The sequence below is a fragment of the Accipiter gentilis genome, chromosome 19 (assembly GCF_929443795.1).
Source record: "Accipiter gentilis chromosome 19, bAccGen1.1, whole genome shotgun sequence".
NCBI classification, from domain to species: domain Eukaryota; kingdom Metazoa; phylum Chordata; class Aves; order Accipitriformes; family Accipitridae; genus Astur; species Astur gentilis.
Window position 1 is genome coordinate 27,942,033 of NC_064898.1, and position 17,329 is coordinate 27,959,361.

Below are 17,329 nucleotides of genomic sequence, written 5' to 3' on the forward strand. Positions count from 1 at the left end.
GCAGAATAACAGTGCTTTCATTTTTTGGCCTTGCCCCCTTACAGGTTGTGAATCCACACCTGCTGAAAGATCTCACAGAGAGGGGCCTGTGGAATGAGGAGATGAAAAACCAAATCATTGCCCACAACGGCTCTATCCAGGTATGTGTGAGAAACCAGGGGGAATGGCACAGGGGTTCCTACTAGTTTGGGAAGTGCTGGCTGTGGGGCCATTTTGCCACACAGTGCTTTTGAGGTCTGCTGTGTATGAGTGACTCGGCTAGCCTGGCGAAGAAAAGCTGTAATGTATGGCATTTCCATTAGAAATATGAGGGGATGTGTCTGATCTCAGTGGTAATTTGTTCCTGCTGGAGCCTGCCCATGTAATAGAGAACCCCAATGGAAGTGTACTATTAATTATTGCTAGAACAAATACTGAGTCAGGCTGCTTTATTTTAGGCAGATTCTGCAAATGTTTGGATTCCCATTTATCATGAAGATTATAAAGGGGTAGTTTCGTAGCAGGGAGTAGTCTTGAGACAGGAGCTAAGTATGTGACATGCAGATCCAGAAGTACATGCAGAAGAGTCTGTGTGGGATGAATCATTTATGCTGTGGAGTTTGAAATACTGCTGCAACTGTTGTGCTTGGAGTCATGCATGCTAACAAAGTGCATCCCGCTTGTCATGAAGTTTGGAGGGGTACTAGCTGCTGGATTGCTTTTTGTAAGACCTCACAACTATTTAGGGCAAAACCGTAATGGTCTGTTTGCAAACAGCTTTTTCTCTCAAATTCCCTAGAAGAAGCTGGCCTGTTTCAGCAAGTAAGGTTTCTTTATGCCTGGGTGCTTTCAGATACAGGATGCTTGAATTCAGCGATAGAGTTCAGCTGCTAATAGCCTTGTTCTAATCAAGATTACTGAAGTCTCAGCAATTGGTGAAGAGTTTGGTTTTATAAATAGGAACATTTGGGCAGTCACTGTTCACACTGCATTGGAAAACTCTTTTCTGTTCCTTTTAGAATATACCTGAGATTCCTGATGACTTGAAGCAACTCTATAAGACAGTGTGGGAGATCTCCCAGAAGACTGTCCTCAAGATGGCAGCAGACAGAGGAGCTTTCATTGATCAGAGCCAGTCTCTCAACATCCACATTGCAGAACCCAACTATGGCAAACTCACCAGCATGCACTTCTATGGGTGGAAGCAGGTATCTGGGAGGAGTGGTGTGGGAGGCTTGTTCAGAACAGACAGCAAATGGGGGCTGATAAGTTCTTTCATGAAAAGTTAGTCTTGCCTATTCTTAGAACGTAAACAGCTGTTTCCTTCCAAGAATCTGGTGTTACTAGTGGAATATCTCTCTAGAGCAATAAAGCTGTGGATGCTTGTAGCATTGCTCCCATTAATCCTGATTACTACTAGACATGACTGTGAGGCTGGTACAGTGGTAAGGGCTAAGGGAGTTCAGCCTCAGCAGTTCAGATTTTGGCTGTTGCTTGCCTGACCTCCAGCTGATTCCAGCTCTTAGACTCATGCTTTTGCTCTGCAGGGTCTGAAGACTGGCATGTACTACCTAAGGACAAAACCAGCTGCTAACCCCATCCAGTTCACCCTGAACAAAGAGAAGCTCAGAGAGCGGGAGAAGGCCTCCAAGGAAGAGGAAGAGAAGGAGAGGAATAAAGCAGCCATGGTGTGCTCCCTGGAGAACCGGGATGAGTGTATGATGTGTGGCTCCTAATGGATCTGCTCTGCAGTGCCAGCAAAGCCATTCCACCTGGCTGGAGTCCTTCTAAGATGGAAACATCTAATATAACTTCAGGATGTAGAGGCTTGCTGGAACTGTGCCAGGAGGGGTGATCACAGTAGTGTCTTGTAGCTTCCCCATCCAATTGGGGGTTGGTGCACAGGTATGGATAGGGTGCATAAGAAGTTTATATATAGCTTTAGTAGCTGGGCTTCCTGAAAACTTAAGTGCTCTTGCATGGTCTTACATTGAACCCTACAGGCAGGGCTTTTCCTGAACAGACAGGGAAAGGTGCTAATGCTACTTACCTTAAAGATCTGTCCTGGGGACTTCAGACAGTTCTTTTAATTTACTAAAGACTGTTACTTGTGTCTTCAGAGAAAAAAGTGGATCTGACTGATACCTTTTCCTTTGCTGTGAAAGACAGCAAGACAACATCCCTAGGCTAGGTGTGTTGTAAGCTTGCTATGCTGTCTGTCATGGTGAAGGAGCAATTTATGTTAAGCTTAGAAAGCTGGAGTGTATGCACATATGCCAGTGAGAACCTTCTCCCACCATTTCTTACTCTTTGTCCCCTCTTTTTCCACTTCCAAAAAGCTTTTTAAAGGAGCGGACTGGTGGTAGGTGCATTGCTACCTGGAGAATTAATCTTCTCCATCCAGACTGACAGGGCAGAGCGTTGTGCTTGGTAAATATTCCTTTTCGGTTCTTAGCAGGAAATGGCAGAACTGCTGCAGTGCATTTTATTCTGTATTAAAAACCTACTCTTATTTATCAGTCAGTTTTCTGGTAATGGGCTTCCATGCTGTCCTTGGCCAGAAAGCCTTCTGAAGTGCACACGCCATCTTTTTTTTTTTTTTTTTTTGAGAGTTGCATTTATCCACCCCAGCTAGTTATTTGATCTTTTAATAATAATACATTTTTACTTACCGGTGTACTTAACTCCCTGCTCTAATGGGATGGGGCTTTATCATCCATTTCTTAAATATTTATTGAATTAATGTACCATACAACTAACCCATCCAGCCAAACTCAATAAAATGTGGAATGTCGAAGGAATGAGCAGTGGTATCTTGGGAACACTTTTTTTGATTAAAAGTGAATTGTAGCAGCTGGAGGCTGGGGCCTTGTTTGTGAGCCCTGCACCTCCTGTACATGGTTCCTTCCAGAGAACTCTCTGAAGGTTCTTGTGTAAAATGAGGCATGTAAGCAGAACCCTGCATTTGCTGGGGCAACCGTGCTTAACTCTGTAAGGTGTCTGTTTCTTTGTGTTGTTTTGAAGATTTGGGCTTGAGGTAAACACAAGGAAGGGGCTGAAGTAATGCCAAGTCTGTGTTTCGGTAACGTGCAAAGGAGGTATGCTGCGTTCACAGAGCAAATCTGGGACTGTGCTAGAGGTAAGGCTTGAACCCTTGCACCTTGTTTTTCAGTCCAGCACTTGCGCTATTTCTTCTGCTTCTGGTTGCTCTGACAAGGCACCACTGCAGATATCTTGAAGTGGCTCACTCTGCTTCCAAAGGAAGACTGTTGTGTCTAATCACCACTCCTGGCAGCTGTGCCACCTAAGAAATTTTGCCAAAAAAATTCTGAGGGGATGGGGCCTTTTGACTACAAAAATCCTCTTCTGATCAAGTTTTGGAAAGTTCAGAAATTGCAAGGGCTGGAGCAGGGCTGATGGGGAAGCAGAATCCCTCCTGCAGGACATGTTAATCTCACCTGTTGGATGGGGCAGAGAGAGTTTAGTGAGAATTGAAAAACAATGTGTTAGGCTGTCAACAGGTATGTGGGAAGGTATGGGCTAGAGGCAAAAATCTGCTGAGGAGCTGCTGTTTAGACTGTAATGGATGGGTTTAGTGAAGTTACAAAGATGCTTGTACCTGTCTGTCCTTTCCCTTCTGCTGCTGCTTCTGCCCAGCTGGCACTGACCCTTTGCTGTCTCAACGGCAGAGCGCAGATGGGGCTGTCGAGACTGCGGCTGCTGTCTGGACCAGTGTGGGATCTCATGCACCATTAGTGTAACTTCTGTGTAAACAGGAGTAGCTCCCAGGGGACCCTGCAGCCTAGACTCTCCTTTTCTTACAGTTTGCTTTCACTGCTGTCTCTTTGAGGCGTTCCTAAACACGAGTGCTGTTGAAATCCTGCCTGATCTGGTCTCTTGGGGGAAGAGTGAAGAGGGCTTACGCTTTCTGCTAGTCAGAGAGGAGAGGCAGTGAGGAGCTGGAGTGGGGAATGAGAGTTGCATTGAGTGCTGGTGCTCCTTTTGGGGGTTGGGGAGGCCTCAAGAGCCACCATCTCTCTCCCATACACAATTCGTCCTTAACCACTGCCCTGGCTACTGCTTGCCTGGCCTTTTGGCTGGCTACTGCTGCCTGTACTGTTCCAACAAACACTGTTATTGCCATAAAGGCCAGCCAGATATTCCTGTTGCTGTTTCCTTAATCCCCCAACTGCTATCACTAGCCAGGGAAGCAGGCTGTCATGGCTTGAGTGGGGTCAGTTTTGTTCAGTTTCTTTTCCGAAATAGGTTTCTGTTACCTCTGCTGTGGTTGGGCTAAAGCAATGCTAAACATACTGTTTCCCTCTTGAACATTGCCCCACTTGACAGCAAGGTGCTGCTGCTCTCTAGGAAATAGCTCTGAGCTACAGAGAGAAAAAAATAAAGGGGGGCAGGGGGGCTGGGATTTAAATGCTAGAGACCCAGACTGGTGGCGACTTGACTATGTGTGGTTCCTGGAGCAGGGGGAGAATGAGGGAAGCTAATGGGTTCATAGTGGTTAATGTGCTGAGTGTGGGCTGCCTGATGGGGTCTGTGGGTGATCCTGAGCGAAGAGACAGGCTGAGACCCTTCCCTTCAGCCTCGTACACTCCATAGCCAGGACTTGCTGCCTGTTTGTCCTATTAAAGCTGAAGTGTAGGTGGCGAGACCACCTACACGTCTCTCCCTGAGGCTGTGAGGCAGGGATCAATGCCTGCCTTGGCCCAAGGTGCTCCTGTGGAGCGACGGTCTGTGTCTACAGAGAGGCAGCCCGGAAGAGGAGCGTGCCATTTGCTGATAATGGGACAATGCAACCAAAAAGTTAAAATTCATGTGAGTCAGACCAAAAGTCAGCCTGAAGGACAGTGACGACAGCAGCTGCCTATAAGAAGTAGCCTGCGCTGTCGTCCTGGCTCGCTCTTTACCTTGCAGCCCTTGAGCACACAAGCAGCTCTCTCTGCTCCCAGCTGAATCCCAAACAGCGGCACCGAAGCTGGGCACATTATTCTTCAGGCTGGTGTGAATCTGATCTTCACGTAGCCTTCAGCAGCGGTCCAGTCCTACCTCAGGAAGGAGGGAGTTATCCCATCTCCAGTTGCGTGGGACACATTCATGGGAGGTGTAGGCTTGAATTTCATTGCATCTGGATGAGTGTTATCACCAAGACCTGCCACCTCCATGATAATTTCTGTAAGTGTCCAGCTGTCTGTCCACAGCAGCAGCACTTCTAATGTGTTTGGGGTGCAGGTGGCTCTGGCCACTGTGCTTTGTGCTGGCTCTGGGTGCTGAGCCTGTCCCGTGAGCAAGGACAGGATCAGTGCTGCTCTGTGGCTTTGGGTCTGGGGCGGCTGCCTGCGAGCTCTTGATTTAGCCAAGGTCAGGCCTGTGCAGAACTTTCTTGGTGAGAAATTTACCCATGAGTTTTGTTACTGGGACTTAATCATTATTTAAGTTCGGGAGGGTGCAGGTTTGCAGCTGGGTTATTCTGATTTAAGAGGCTCATCCAGCCACCAGTTGTGCTGCTGTTTCTGCGCTGGCATAGCCGTCATCCAGCTGTCCTTGTCGGTCTGAGAAGGATCGCTTTTATTGCTGTGGACTGTGCTGCCTTGCGACTGCTTGTGCCAACAGATGGGAGGTGGTGGGCGGGAGCAGCTGAGGAATGGACCATCCTTCCATAACAGCAGGAATTTGGGCTGGCTTAAGCTGATTTTGAGGCTGCACCCATGGCCCTGCCCTTGGTCATACTTAAGGATCTGTGCCAGAGCAGTGAGCCTGGGTCATGCCAGGCTGCTGCCCTCACCACCCTCTATTCCTCCTCCAGAACGTTTCTGTTCTCAACAGCCACCTTCTGCAGAAAGACTCAAACTTTCATATTTTTAACTCTGACTTCTTTACCACACTGGCTGGAGAGACTTTCTTGGTTTTTTCTCCCTAAAGCCTTAGCATTGAGCATCTTTATTTCTCTGCTGCTCCTAACACAGGATCTCTCCTGTGTTGTAGCTTTAACTCATTCCTGGGGAAATCATCCCAGAGTTAGAAAACTGCTTAGTAAATCAACTTTTCTGGTTTTCAAAATGTAACTAGAGCATTTATCCTGCCTAATTCCATACCACAACTTCCGCAGCATACTCTCTGGGCACCTGTTCCATGGTGTTCAGCAGCAAGAGGTGATCAGCTGGAGGTCTGGTGATGCAGAAGGTAAAGCTGGCGGGCTATCTGGGAGACAGGGCCCCATCCCCTGCAGTCACAGGGAAACCTGGCACATACGTGCTTCCTAAATGCGGCGTGTGCCATCATAAAGCTGCCTTTCTCTAGATTATTTTTGTCCTCCCTACTTTCACTGATCCCAGGCTGTCAGTGGCTAGTAGACAGCCTGGAGCCAAAAGGAGTATGTTTTATTCATGGCAAACTCAGTCATGCTTTCCTCCTGTCAGGTGCTCTGTTCAGGTATATATTTTGTCCCACAGCTTTTGATTCACATCTTCCGGTTGGGATTTCGTGGTGTGATGTGTCACTTGGAAAAGCCAAGTGCAGCTGAGCCTGCAGAAGCCGCGCATGGTGCGCGTGTGCCGTGCACACCGCTTGGTGACGGCGGACGCGTGCCAGGGGTGAGTGGTGTGTGCCAAGCCACTTCTGCAGCTGCGGTCCGTGACCGCAGGGTACATGCTTGCTGGTGCGGGCATGACCTGCTCGCTGTCGAACCGCAGCACAGCATGGCTGCAGGAGTGTGTGCTCGGTGCCAGGACCCAGGTGATTTCCAAGAGCTGCTTGTTTAAACTGCTCGTCAAAGCCTCTGGTGAAGGATGTTCCATGACTTCCTTGCTTCTAGTGTTTCGTTACTGTCACTCAGAGTTCCCCTAATTCCCAGCTGAGTTATTGGTACTGCAAACTAAGTTCCTCATCCTTCCTTTGGTAGTCACGGAGAGAAACAAATCCTTGGTCTTTAGAAAAGCCTCTTACCTCCTGACAACAGTGGTGTGTTTACCCCTTCCAGCTCCCTGCTTATTCAAGAAAACAAACCCAGTTTCTTCCTTTCACGTGTCATTATTTTCTTCTTGATCTGGTTCCTATGGCTTCTTTCCATTTCTGTCTGTCGGAGAGCACAGCGCCCAAACCCTTGTGTGGTACTTGGCTGAGACCACATCAGTTTCAAGGGGAGCTGAGTAATAACACCTGTGTCTTGTTTGTGATGCTGCTGCTATTGAGCTTCAGAATTAGATGGGTCTTTACTGGCACTGTGTTGCTGGCTCATCGGGGTTAGGGTCTGCCCCAAGCCCAGCTCCGTCCTTACCACCCCACCGCTTACCCAGGGACTTCTCACTTTGGAAACCACGCTCTGGTTTTCCCCATGAAGTGTGGAACTTTCCACTGGTTTTGACTGAATTTCACATTGTGGATTTTGGGCTTTGTCCCATTGTCAAGGTCACTTGAAATCCCCTCCTGTTCCTGAGGTGAGCACAGCGCTCCTTGGCTGGTTCTTGGCCCCAGGTTTTACTCTGTTACTTGGGTTGTTCAGGCTCAGCCCGGGAAGACTGTAAGAGCTCTGACTCTGAGCCACCACGAGCTGTAAGAGCTCTCACTTTTTTCCTTTTCTTTTTGCCTTTGTGTGTGTTTGAGCTGGTGCTTCTTAATTTATGGCAGTAAAGCGTAAGTGAGATTCTTAACTCTGCAGCCGCAATGCAGCAGGAAAACAAGGAGCTCATCTTTCCTCTTAAGGCTCTTTCCTACCTATTTTCCTATTTTAAAAATGACAATTTTTAATGTATCACTTTCTTGCTGTAGAAAGTGTCCTCCAGACTTTTTGTAAACACTGTTGAGAAATATCAGATGGCAGATACAGAGGAGTACTCACAGATTCCCCTGTCTCTGCCCAGAACTCATTTGTGCTCTGTAAAAAATGGGGCTTTTATGCTGGGGGAAGATGCTAATCCCCCGGAGTTCTTGCATTGCCTAGGATTTTTTTCTCCTACCACCATTGAAGTCAAACTCAGTAACAAGCATAAAATACTGCTGTGCAGCTATTTCTGTTTAATATTAATTTTGCAGCTCAGTTGGCTCCAGTTCTCTGTTGCTTCCTGTACAAGCCTTGTCCCCACAATGTAGCAATACCATGCAGGTGTTTAGAAGTCTAACTTCTCATTAATTTCAGCCCAGGTTTAGATGCCCAGTGGGAATAAAATGATGGAAGGCTTGTAATAGCTTTTATGGGACTAAGTGAGATAGCTGGGGGGAAGGGGGTGAAACAGCAGCTGTGCGCACAGTGTCCTTTCTTTGGGTTTCTCCTGGGATCGTCATGAATGTCTCAACAAACCATGGCTGCTGTGTAAATGAAGTAACAGACAGAGAAGATATCTGAATTGCTTCAAAATCTGAGAGAGACATTAAAGATTTCCCCCCAGCCTCCAGTGCATCCCAAAGTCCAAGTCCAGCGGTTGGAGCCGGTGGGAGGGGAGCACCTCGCTGGGGGCTGGGAGCGTGGCCCACTCAGTCCTCACCCAAAGCTGTCCTGCAGTGGAAGGACAGCAGAGGGAATGGGTGGTACTTGCCAGTTTTGAATCCAGGACTTGCAGAAAATAGGACTGGATGGAACCTGGAGAGAGCAACTAGTCCATCCTCTCCCCAAGGCAGGATCTTCTCACCCCCAGCAATTTCAGATGATTGCAAACCTGACCTGATCCAAAATCCTCTGGTGATGTAGGTTCTCCAAGCGCAGTACTCAAAGACTGGCTTACTGCTAGAAAGTTTTTCCTAAAGCCTAAGCTAAACCTCCCTTGGCTGTGGTGAGCTGAGGCTTGTTTTCAAGGAGCCCACGGGCTTCTCGCTGTCTCCACAAGGATCTCAGGAAATGCTGTCTGATGTCCTTGGTCAGTGCCCTGTAAAAGATTGGATTGAGGGTGGGTGGGTGGAAGGGGATAGCTGGCACTCAGCAGTTTGTGTGTGTCCTGTGAGACTGCCTGGCCTGTGCAGTACATGATGGAGAAGGCAAGGCAGGAGATTAAAGGAAGAAATGTTTTACACTGAGGGTGGTGAAACACTGGCCCAGGTTGCCCAGAGAGGTGGTCGATGCCCCATCCCTGGAAACATTCAGCGTCAGGTCGGACGGGGCTCTGAGCAATCTGGTCTAGATGAAGATGTCCCTGCCCATTGCAGGGGGGTGGACTAGATGACCTTGAAAGGTCCCTTCCAATCCAAACCATTCTATATGTAGTGAGAACTGCCGGCAGCTGGGGCTGCGGTGGGGAGCTTTGCTGCCAGGGCTGTGTGGCTGAAGCAGTGTACAAGACTGGGATGCAGGTGGCATCCAGTGTGATAAGGAACTGCTGGGCACATGAGGGCAAAGAAAGGGAGGAAGAGCAGAGCCCGAGGTCACTGGTATGGTTTAGACAAGGGACGACTACCCTAAACAACTCCTGGGCATTTTTGAGGGACTAGCAGGGGCAGTTTCAGTGTGGCCACCTTGGTTTTAAGTCTAGAAGATTTTAGTGTGGGGGCATAGCACATGCATGTCAGATCACCATGGGGCCACAGAAGGGTGCCCGGCACCATTTGGCTGATTTGTATAGGTGTAGAGAGAAGTCAGCATGATTCCTGAGAAGATCTGAATGCTGATGTCCTTTGATGCAGTGGGCATGAGCTGCTTTTGTTTGTTTTGGGCAGGGTGCAGCAGCACTGGACAGATGAAATGAGGCTGCTCAGGTGTGGGTAGCAGTGAAGACAAACCATACACAGGCATGCAAGGCACAGTCCTCGATGCTGGTGCTGTTTGGTGGAGGTCTGAAAAGGATGGGTCCTGCCAAATGAGACCCAGACAGCACCCCTTGCAGGTGTGCTGATCTAGAGACAGCATTACTCTTCAGATTGGGTCCAAGATATAAATGCCTCATTTTTTTTCCACCCATGCACTGCTGGCTGGTGCTCAGCGAACCCTGTTTGCATCTTCCTTCCCACTACCATAGTCCAAGGTTGAAGAGAAGTGCCCTGGTTTCTGTCCCTTAAGGTTTTCTATATGCTCAGCTCTATATGCTCAGCTTCTATATGCTTTGCCTTCAGATGCCATGACTCAGGCACGTGTTTTATTCAGGATAAAGAGGTAAGCCCACTGCTACATTAGTGCAAAAGGAAATATTCACAGCATGGTTTTTGGCTCTGATAGAGCTAGGATGCTTTGGGAATCTTGATCACTTTATGGAGGGGATTGTCTGCCAGGCTGAGCGCTGAGACCTGAGCCCTGACACAGCCAGTCCTCTCTGTCCTGTGGCTCTCAGGTGTTGCCAGTATACAAAATACGTGTATGTTGTCCAGAGAACACACAGTGTGGAGCACTTGCCCTTCTCCATCCATCTCTCCTGTCTTCCCCTTGTTTAGGTAGCAGGGAGCTCTGTCCCTGCAAACAGTCCCCATCAGGGCTGGTGGATAGGGATGCTGCTAGCGCACAGAGGGATCCAGGGAAGAGGCTGGATTGGGGAGCCTTTGCTGTGAGATGATGTATGTTTCTGTTTGCTCTGAGAGGATGAATGTCTGTCTGAGTGTTGGCAAAGAATCACTAAGTACAATTATCAACACAAGCCGTTTTGAAGCAGGGAGGTGGAGATTAAAGTGATTCAGTGTTGGCTGAAGCATCCCAGCTTTTGTGAATTTATCTTAGTGAATCCCTTCTACTCCGCTATTTCTTTGATAGAAATATAAATCTTTGCTTTCCTACTGTGAGCTGAGCTCCAGTCCTGCCCCAGCACTGGAGAAAGATCAGAGCAGGAGGGGGTGCCTGGGCACGCTCCACCCCCGGATCTCCACCGGACAGCAGCGTGGGAGCCCGAGCCTCCTTTCAGTAAGAGTGAAGGGAAGGTTGTGGGTCACCACAGACCCCTGCCATCACCAACATCGTGGCATATAACCCCCAAATGCAGAGCTCCAAATGCCTTCTGGAGACCAGTTTGGTTGTTTTACCCTTCTATGCGCCTGCTCCTGCATCTCATTGCTCTGACAGTGAGTCTAGTTTGCTGTCCTGGGCTTGTCAGCAACCTTTCTTTTACATCGCTCGTCTGCTTCCCGAGCACCCGCCAGCTGAGCAGCCCAGCCCTCTCCTGCTCTCCTTTGGCCAGAGCAAACCAAGCGCTGCCAGCACCATTTTGCAGGAAAGGGCTCCGTGCTCAGCCAGGTCCAGCGTGGCTGGAGGAGGGGGTTTCTCCTCGGGAGTGTCCCATAGTGCAGGGTCACTTGGTGGCCACTTTCCTGCATGGAAAGGCGCTTGCCAGGACCGAGGCACGGTGGCAGCGAGGCGTTCCCAGACCACGACCGGCACCTCGGCGGTTTCACCCCCGGCAAAGCTGTTTATCGCAGTTCCTGACACGGTGCTTGGGGGTGTCTGTGAGAGCTGGGCGCCCCAGGGGAGCCCAGTTTTTAAGACATGACTCAGGCAGCATCAGTGACACGTGCTTAGCAGGGAAACGTGTTCCGAGCCTCTGTGCAACTTCCCTGCAGCCTTGACCCAGAAAGGCTCATTTTAAACACATCCTCAGGGTTGTTAATGTCAACAAGCTGACTCGTCAACAATGTGTAGCCACCAAAACACCCGATGGGAGAGGAATGTTGTTGTGACTTCCCCTGGGAGAAGAGTGGGCAGGTGTCCCAGGGCTGGGGAGTCTGACTCCATCTGAAATGGGAGGTGACGGTGCAGACCGGGAGCTGCCTGAGTAATACCTTCAAGGGCCCCAACCCTGCACTACAAAGGGTACTGGGACAAAAAGCCATCCCTGGCAAAAACATGTAGAAAGGGTGAAGGAGGAGGTGATGAATGTGGACACCAAAAGAGTGGGGTGGAGGCAAAGGAGGAGGAATGATGGGCAATGAGAAAGGCAGCTCGAGGATTTAGGACTTAGACCCAAACCCAGCTCCCTCAGGGCACCCCAAATCCCTGCCGGCCTGGGACCTCTGCTCGCACAGGGCCACATCCCAGAGCCCTGGGGTGCACCCCATAAATGGGGAAGGAGCATTAATGGGGGACTCTGCCAATGCACAGCCAGAGGCTGAAGATAGAGCTCATGCCCGTCAGCTTGGTTTCACAGGAGGCAGGTTTCTGGCAAGGAAACCGGTTGTTTTTCCTGAAGGATTATATGTTCCTCCACTGTAGTGTGTGGGCTTCGCCACAGGTGGATTTCTCCACGGTTTCTGACAGAGAGCTCTAAACCTTGCTCTGTGAGGGATGAGCAGGGAGCACCAGAGGATGCAGAGGCTCATGAGTCACTTGCGCTGCTCAAGGTGGCATTATTAATTGGGTGGCCTCGAGGCTGTTTGCAGCAAGGACTTCCAGCAATTGCTTCCTCCTCCACTTTATTAAAGATTTTTGTTGGCAATCTGGATGTCAGTATGAGGTCTTGAAACCTCCCTCCTGTGGTCCCCTGCGATAAATCCCCACCCCCCCCCCGGGTGACACCTCCAGCCTTGGGCTGTCAGCAGGTTTCATCAGCCCCTGCTGTCTCTGATAAGGTCCTTAATGGCAACATCAAACAAGCCCCAGGATGTCCACTCCTGATGTCCACGTCCCTTGTCGGTGCTGCCTGATACCATCTCTCCTGGTCACTGCTCCTGTACCGAATTCTTGTCGGGTCACCATATCCTTCTCCTGAGCTGTCCTGGGGGCATCCACTGCTTTACCAGGGGCTGGGCTGGGCTGGTGCCATGGCTGGGAGTTATCAGAGGCAGTGGGTCTGGCATCCTCCTCTCCTTTGGGTCAACCCTTGATATTTTACCCTATTTCCACTCAAGTCTAGTTATTCTTCTCTTCAAGCCAGCAATCATTTACTGGATGAGTCACAGAGGAGTACAACTTGGGCAGAAATTAAATCATGGTTTGGCAGAGGATTTATAAGTGCCCCCCACCATCTATTACACAATAGAAGATATTTAGGGAGCAGTGAATATGAATGCTAAAAAAAAAAAAAAAAAAAAAAAAAAAAAGAAAGAAAGAAAAAGCCAAAGCCTTTAGGAAAGATTCCTGACTGCAGAGTGAAGGTGAGGGAAGAAAAACCCCAATCAAATACATTGCAAAAATATTTTTAAATTAATATAAACCAGAGAAAATACTCTAAGTGATGGATGTGGTATAATTGCTGGTAATGCTGCAGAGAATAGGGAAGTGTTTGGTTGAACAATGTGTTTGAAGAGAAGCTAGCCATTGCCGAAGCATCACAGGCAGATTAAGAAGCACTTTAGATCCTTTGGGGACAAAGTGTCTGATCATCCACTGTAGGTAATGATTTTGAACTGACTGTCCAACTTCTCTTCATATTTGAATTGGTTGAGAGGGATCTGGCCCAAAAATCTGGAAGCTGGGACATGGTGGTGTTTCACTAGTCCTGGATAACTGGCTTTCCGTCACTGGGAAGAGAGTGGCATCACGGTCATGCTGCAAAGACCAGAAGGTCATCGATGCCAGTCAGTGTGGCCACCTGGCAAGTATGTTGTGTTAAACAAATGTCAAAGTCAGGTAATTTGGGAAAGGTGCCTATTTAGACATCACATTGTGGGGTGTCCGACCAGCGCAGGGACATGTTTTCATCCAGCTGCATGCCCCGTGAACTGGATCTGCAGCTGGCAGCACAAGGAGCATCCAGTTGGGTTCTCAAGAGAAGACCAGCAGTGCATGATGCGAGCCAGGAAAGGGACAAAAATCATCAGGGATCTAGAAAAGCTGGCCAGAGCTGAAGGGGCTGGTGAAATTTAGCACAGAGAACACTGAGGTCAGATACAGAGGGACTTCCAAGGTCTGTTCCAGCCCATTTTTTGGGATGTGTGCAGGCAGCCGTGCAAGCAAGGCCTGGGGCTCTGGAATCCTCCTGGCCCAGGAGGAGCGGGCACTGGCATTTCCGAGCCTGATGAACGGGGTCTCTCCGCCAGCCTCACCCTACACACAGACCGAAGGGAAAGGGCATCTCAGCCCCCTGAGCAGATGATCCCTTCCCACGCAGGCACCCTGCCTGCCCTGAGCCCGTGCTCCCCCCGAGGCAGCCACTCGCCCGGGCTGCAGGGCCCTGGGGCTGTGATATTGTAAAGAACAAGACATCAGCAATTTCTGTTCCTACTATTGCTGCTGTCTCTGAGACAGGCAAACTCATTAGCTCTCTCCTGAGGATTTTGAGAGATTGATAAATACCGCTCCCTTGCTCTATGTGATGGCTGGGGTGAAGAGGTCCTGGCTGTGGACCAGCTCTGCAGAGAGCTCTGCGAGCATCCTGGCTGGCGGGGCAGTGGGCGGCAGATGCAATGCTCCTCCAGCATGCCGGGTGGGATCAACCCTGTGGCTGTTGCTCTGTCTCTGCCCCGAAGAAAGCCATGCCTTCGTGACTGTGCTGCTGCCGCCTCCCACTCCTGCCAACACAGTGGAGAGGAGCAACCTCAAATGAGTGAAGTCCTGGCAGGGTTCATGAGAACAGGCTGGCAGGAGCAAGGACAGGAGGGTGCACACAGAAAGGCTGCAGGACGAGCGCGTATACATCAAATCCATACACTTACACAAATCCCAATTTTGTGAGTTTGTCCATTTGCTTTGTTTTCCAGGTCCGAGTGCTGCAGTTTCATAGCCCGCTGAGAGAAGACATCAAAATGAAAGAGCCCACAGAGGTTCCCTCTCACTGGATCCTTCTGGAGAGGTCCGCCACCACCTGGGGATATTCAGATGGAATAGGGACTCCTTGGCCCACAGATCTGTTGTCCTCTGCTCTTCATCCTCTGTGCCTTGTCACCACCCTCCAAAATTGCTGTTCAGCTTCATCTTGGACTTTGACAGCATCTCCCGGTTTGGGTGCCTGACTTTTCTATACCCTGTTACCTCCGGAATCCTCGTGGCTTTCCACCACAATCTTTGTCTTTGTCCCTTTGCTTGGGGCAGACACCCCGCTCCCACCATCACCTCTGAGTGGGACCAGGTGATGCTGTGCAGATTTCCTTGCTCCCACCATTTGATCTGGACTACTCTGTCACCTTTGGCACTTGAAATATGAATGCTGTGAGCTCGCTCTGGGTTTCCATGGAAGCTGAGGCTGTTCCTGCAGCCTCTTTCTTTACATCACTTCTTGCACTGTTTGCATTTAACTGTGCATGCTGTAGCACACAGAATTGGAAAGAGCCTTGGCAATAGGGCAGGTAGGAAAAATACAACATGAAGCATCTTATTCAGGTTTGCCTCTGGTGATGGAGTCCTTTACAATGTGGTTGTCACTGGGTGGTGGGAGCATCTAAAGCCCCAGTCACAGGCAGGGCCTCTTTGGGCTGATCCTGGCCAGACCTATAAAGACCTGGGAGCAAATTCTGTCAAACAGCACCAGGAAAGGCTCCTGGACATGTAGTCCTGCCCTACAGGCTTGGCTATTTGCATGCAATGAGCATCCCCTAAGCAGGTCCCAGCCATGGTACTACAGTCCGGGGACTGTTGGCACAGGCTGCTTTGAAGGCCAGGAGAGTTTAATGCATGGACTTGGGTTGGAGAACAGCTCAGGAAAACCAGTCAAATGTTCACAGGTGTTAGAGCAGGATCAAAGCTGTCCATAGACAATTCCTAGCTGCAGAGTTCAGTTGGAAGCCCCCATGCTGGTGGCTGAGGGATGCTTACAGTGCTGCCCATGGCAGCTCCTGGCAGTAGGGGATGCTCGCCTCTGCCCACGTTGCAAAGGGGTCGGGGAGGATCAGGTGGATGTGCTGGTGCTTTACGCTTTCAGCTGAGGCTGGTGCTGGTTTGCACTGGAGGATGTCCCCATGGGCAGGGGCTGGGTGGACTGTGTCCCTCTGCCTTGCTGGGCTGCGGTCCGGGAGGAGGAGCACTGTCCCTGTGGTGGTCTCAGCCCGCAGTGCTTTGCAGGTGGAGGGGGAGGAAGCACCGATAAGACATGGGGTGGGGGAGAGCCTTGGACATGGGTGGGAGTGGAGGAGAGGAGGCTGTGATGGGGCTGCAGTCCCTTCTCCCGGGGAAGAGGGGCAGAGGGTGCTGGGGACCGCGGCAGCACGGGACAGGGATGGCTGTGGGGCTGTCGGGGCTCTGCTCTCTGCTGTTCCCCTTTATCCCAGAGGGCACAGAGCCCCATCCCTTGCTGGGCCTCTCCCAGGCTGCCCCGTCGGGCCGTGGGGTGCTGCAGGGTCACCCCATCCCTGCAGCGTAGCACAGCGCGCTAGCAGGAATGGCGGCAGGTTGGTGCTGTCCTCTGCCACTGCCTGCCCGTCTCTCCCTGGCCATGTCACCCAGCCTTCACTCCCAACTCCCCATTAAAGTCTTTAAAAGCTCCTGGGCAAACAGAACCCCGGTTTTCACATGCTGTCCCAAACCAGAGCAGGGGCTGCACGTGCCCGTGCCTGCCCGGGCAGCCAGGGCTGGTGGTTTTGGCACTGAACAGGCACAGCATTGGCAACTCTGGCACTGGGAAGGTGACAGGGCCAGGGGGTGGCAGGGAGGTGGTGGCAGCGCAGGGGATGGCAGGGAGGTGGCAGGGGATGGCAGGGAGGTGATGGCAGTGCAGGGGATGGCAGGGAGGTGGCAGGGGATGGCAGGGAGGTGGCAGGGGATGGCAGGGAGCTGGTGGCAGTGCAAGGGATGGCAGGGAGGTGGTGGCAGTGCAGGGGATGGCAAGGATGGCAGTGCTGCCTTTTGGCCAGGAGGTGCCTCCCGCGCTCCACGCTTGGTGCCGTGCCCGGTGCCACCGCGGTGTCCCCAGGACAGCCTGGCCGCCCGCTTGCTCAGAGCAGAGGGAAGAGATTTGCAGGCGCATCCATTTATTCTGTTCACCTCCCAGCTAGGCTGGCAGGGCGAGCAGCAGCAGCAGGAGCAGCGGGGATGGGCTGCCCTCCCTGGGCTCGCTGATCAGGAGTTAGCAGAGCAATTGCCAGCCTTGCAGAGGTGCCGGCAGCTTGGAAGGGCCACGACTTACCAGGGAGGTGCTGGAGATGTGCAGGGCATCACCCGGACGCACACAGACCTCTGCACCTGAAACTGCCCCCACGGCCCTCGCTGACCCACCGGCCCAGAGCTGGCAGGTTTGGGCATTTCTCCTCTCACTACCTCTGCAGGCCCGGGACGGGGCACGTGCTCCTGCTGCCACCATCCTCCTGGCTCATCTGCCAGTTGTGCAAATTTCGGGGCAGGGAGGATATCTGTTCTAGGAGCTGCGCTTTGCATGGCCCCACCGTGGGGACCCCTGCCCCTCTGCAAGAGGGGCTGACAGTGTGCGTGGGATGTGTGACGTTGTCTTTCCATGTAGCCCACCATCCGAGCATGGAAGGGGCTTCAGGGCATCATCCCAGCAGCGCAGGTGGCTCTGACACACCCCAGGGTCCGTGCCACTTTGCTGGGGGCTCAGCCCAGCAGCCCCGC

General features: G+C 51.1%; 1 protein-coding gene across 7 annotated transcripts in view; it reads left to right on the plus strand.

Annotated features, from left to right (window-relative positions):
• RRM1 (ribonucleotide reductase catalytic subunit M1) overlaps nucleotides 1-15,343 on the plus strand; it is a 33,384-nt gene extending 18,041 nt beyond the window's left edge. For 4 of the 7 annotated variants that reach the window (XM_049823583.1, XM_049823585.1, XM_049823582.1 and 1 more), the window contains 3 exons: nucleotides 45-140; nucleotides 999-1,187; nucleotides 1,527-2,780. In XM_049823583.1, coding sequence (XP_049679540.1) covers nucleotides 45-140; nucleotides 999-1,187; nucleotides 1,527-1,715 — 474 coding nt within the window. In that variant the 3' untranslated portion in view covers nucleotides 1,716-2,780. Of the gene's footprint in view, nucleotides 1-44; nucleotides 141-998; nucleotides 1,188-1,526; nucleotides 2,781-3,003; nucleotides 4,354-14,529 lie in introns of those variants that run through there. The other 3 variants (XR_007508870.1, XR_007508871.1, XR_007508869.1) reach the window with 3 other exon arrangements.
• Nucleotides 15,344-17,329: the final 1,986 nt, after the last annotated feature.